At 45.2% G+C, this 221-nt stretch overlaps 1 protein-coding gene across 1 annotated transcript in view; it reads right to left on the bottom strand.

The window, feature by feature from the left end:
- The window catches only part of LOC119585744, a gene marked incomplete at its 5' end in the record, with an annotated part of 12,123 nt that overhangs the window by 6,116 nt on the left and 5,786 nt on the right, over window positions 1–221 (bottom strand). Inside the window, 1 exon segment of the mRNA XM_037934451.1 lies at window positions 88–196. Within this exon segment, the coding sequence (XP_037790379.1) occupies window positions 88–196 (109 nt within the window).

The raw sequence follows: 221 nt of genomic DNA, 5'->3' as shown, positions 1-221 counted from the left end.
TCCCGGTCCCCACCCCAACCCTAGACACACGATTCAGCACGAGCATACCTGTCAAAATATTCACATAAAATAAACAGTCTTACTTACCATACAACTTCACGTGCCCTCTGATCATTGCCAGTTCGTTCTTGGCGACACAATGGTAGTCTCCAAAGTCAGCTGTCTCGATGTCCGATATGTTTAAGATCATCACACTCTATGGGCAGAGATGAAGAATGCAT

This window comes from Penaeus monodon, chromosome 20, assembly GCF_015228065.2.
Source record: "Penaeus monodon isolate SGIC_2016 chromosome 20, NSTDA_Pmon_1, whole genome shotgun sequence".
In the NCBI taxonomy this organism is placed as follows: domain Eukaryota; kingdom Metazoa; phylum Arthropoda; class Malacostraca; order Decapoda; family Penaeidae; genus Penaeus; species Penaeus monodon.
Note: the sequence above shows the minus strand (reverse complement) of the source record. Positions and strands in the feature narration are given on the sequence as shown.